Source organism: Lolium perenne, chromosome 5 (genome assembly GCF_019359855.2).
Source record: "Lolium perenne isolate Kyuss_39 chromosome 5, Kyuss_2.0, whole genome shotgun sequence".
In the NCBI taxonomy this organism is placed as follows: domain Eukaryota; kingdom Viridiplantae; phylum Streptophyta; class Magnoliopsida; order Poales; family Poaceae; genus Lolium; species Lolium perenne.
In genome coordinates this window covers 235,896,828-235,899,241 of record NC_067248.2, presented here as the reverse complement: position 1 = coordinate 235,899,241, position 2,414 = coordinate 235,896,828, and the positions used below count along the sequence as shown (strand labels likewise).

General features: G+C 43.4%; 1 protein-coding gene across 1 annotated transcript; it reads right to left on the bottom strand.

Annotated features, from left to right (window-relative positions):
- LOC139831767 (uncharacterized) lies at positions 1 to 2,168 on the bottom strand. The gene is made up of 5 exons (XM_071821096.1): positions 1,833 to 2,168; positions 861 to 1,736; positions 716 to 724; positions 115 to 290; positions 1 to 31 (listed from the first exon to the last, which is right to left on the bottom strand). Exons 1-5 carry the CDS (start codon positions 2,166 to 2,168, stop codon positions 1 to 3), a joined length of 1,428 nt encoding a protein of 475 aa, XP_071677197.1.
- Positions 2,169 to 2,414: the final 246 nt, after the last annotated feature.

Below are 2,414 nucleotides of genomic sequence, written 5' to 3'. Positions count from 1 at the left end.
TCAGAGCTCACTGCCACAACTTTGTTCGAACCTACAACAGAGTTGTACAAAACAAAGGGCGGTAAGATTGTGTCAAGTGATAACTGTACACTAGTATTGGAAAGATTTACATACCAAGTAGAACTCACAACCACAGAAGGTTGGACACCAACATTTGGAGCCTCAATTTTCTCCTCAATTGGATCATCAATTGGATCATCATTTCCATTATCAATTGGATCATCATTTTGATAATTTTGTGGCTCATCAATCGGATCATCAATTGGATCATCAATTTGATCATTTTGTGGCTCATCAATTGGATCATCAATTTGATCATTTTGTGGCTCATCAATTGGATCATCAATTGGATCATCACTTGTAGCCTCCACTGCATCCTCATTTTGATCATCATTTTGCTCATCATTTGAAACATCAAAACACTCTCCGAACGCTGGATCTACTGCGTTATCACAGTACTTAGCGAAATGACCAGACCCACCACACCTTGTGCACTTACGTCTCCTCGGTCCAAGTCCAGCTCCTTCGCTGCGAGGTCTTATTCTACTTTTCCTCGGTCTACCTACTGCTCTCTTCAGAACTGGAGGGCAAAGCTTAAAACCAGGGTCCACTGGATCCCATTGTTGTTTTCCCTCCAAAGCAGGGAAGGCATGTGCATATGTGGCTTTGAACTTTGCAATAGAGTAGTAATCATGCACATACTGTTGTATGTTACCTGCTTGACCTGACAGAGTAGTGATGAAAAACAAGGCATGAATGCATGGCAACCCAGTTATCTGCCATTGCCTACAACTGCAAGTTCTAGCTTCTAAATCCACTGGATATCTCCATTCCCTCTTCTCTTTATCCAAAAATGATACCTCTGCCGTCGTAGCTGAGCAACGAGTCATGTCCATTTCCAAGCCTCTTGTTTTCTGCTTCAATTCATTCATCACGGAAGGGATTATAATGTGTCCCATGAATTTTGCCTCGGCTATTCCTGCTCGAACAAGAAATTTTTGCACGTATTCTACCCTTATCTTGTCAAGCAAATCCGCCAAATAAAGACCCTTTAGTTTTCGGATCGTTGAGTTGAAAGACTCTGCAAGATTATTATGCACATAGTCAACTTTGCTCACTTCACTGAATTGGCTTCTGGCCCATAACTTGGAGTGGTGTGTTTCCAAGTATTCCTTCACTTTGTCATTTTTGTATAACTGCCTCATGTGATAGTTGTGCTTCTTCACACTGCAAGTCAAAGATGCTGGCCATAAATTGTCGGCATATGCCTTTCCTTTGAATTTCTTCCCAAAATTTGCAGCAAGGTGACGCATGCATTCCCTATACTCTACTCCAGGGAACACATTGTCCACGGCTACTTCTAAACCCTTGCAAGCATCTGTATGAATTACCAACCCATTGGGATGTGCAATAGCCCGGCGCAGATTCTGCAAAAACCAAGTCCAGCTCTCCTCAGACTCTGCCTCTATCACGCCATAAGCAACTGGAAATACAAAATTGTGTCCATCAACTGCACAAGCTGCTACTAACTGTCCTTTAAACCTCCCTGTGAGAAAAGTAGCATCAATAGCCAAATAGGGCCTGCAGCCTTCCAAAAAACCCCGGCGACAAGCCTCAAAGCAGACAAAAACCCTTCTAAAGCACTCTTTGGTCATTGTCATTTCCCTCAACGTGTACTCCACAGTGTGGTGATCAATATCTACAATACTACCTGGGCTGGTCTTCTCCACTTCACCCTTAAATGAATACAACAGTTTAAAACTTTCCTGCCAATTACCATAAATAGAATCCATAGCATGTTGTTTTCCATTGAAAACCCTCATGTATGGTACCTCTATCTTGAACTTTTCTTTGAGCTTCTTCTGCAACTCCTTTGTACCCACTTGATGGTCTTCTGTCACCCACCGTTTTACTTCTTCAGCCACCCATCTTGACTTGGCTCTACTGATTGTTTCCTTCCTCAGGGTTGATTCCAGGCATGTGTGCCTAAAAGGGTTCACTTTGACTTGAACATTCGTGCTATTTCGCATTTTAGACGCGTGCATCCTCCATGGACAATCTTCAGTCGGACAGTGCACTCTGTAACGTACTCTGTCGCTCTTGTCAACTTCAAATGTACGCTCTGCCCTGATGCAGTATGTCACAAGTGCATTTCTACACTCACTCATGGTTGCAAAGATGGTACCTTCTTCCATCTGAGAGTTTGCAGGGTCTCATTCAATAGCTGGAAGGTCTTCGTCCTCAACCTCCTCATCATCAATCACAAAAGCCTCATTGTCACACTCATCTCGGTTTTCAGCCCGACATGGCCGTCGTAAATTCTGCACAACATCAGAATATAGCCTCTCTTCATCATCGATGTATTCAGGCTCCACTTCTCTTGGGACCCTACTGCCGGTGCCCATGTTTGACGA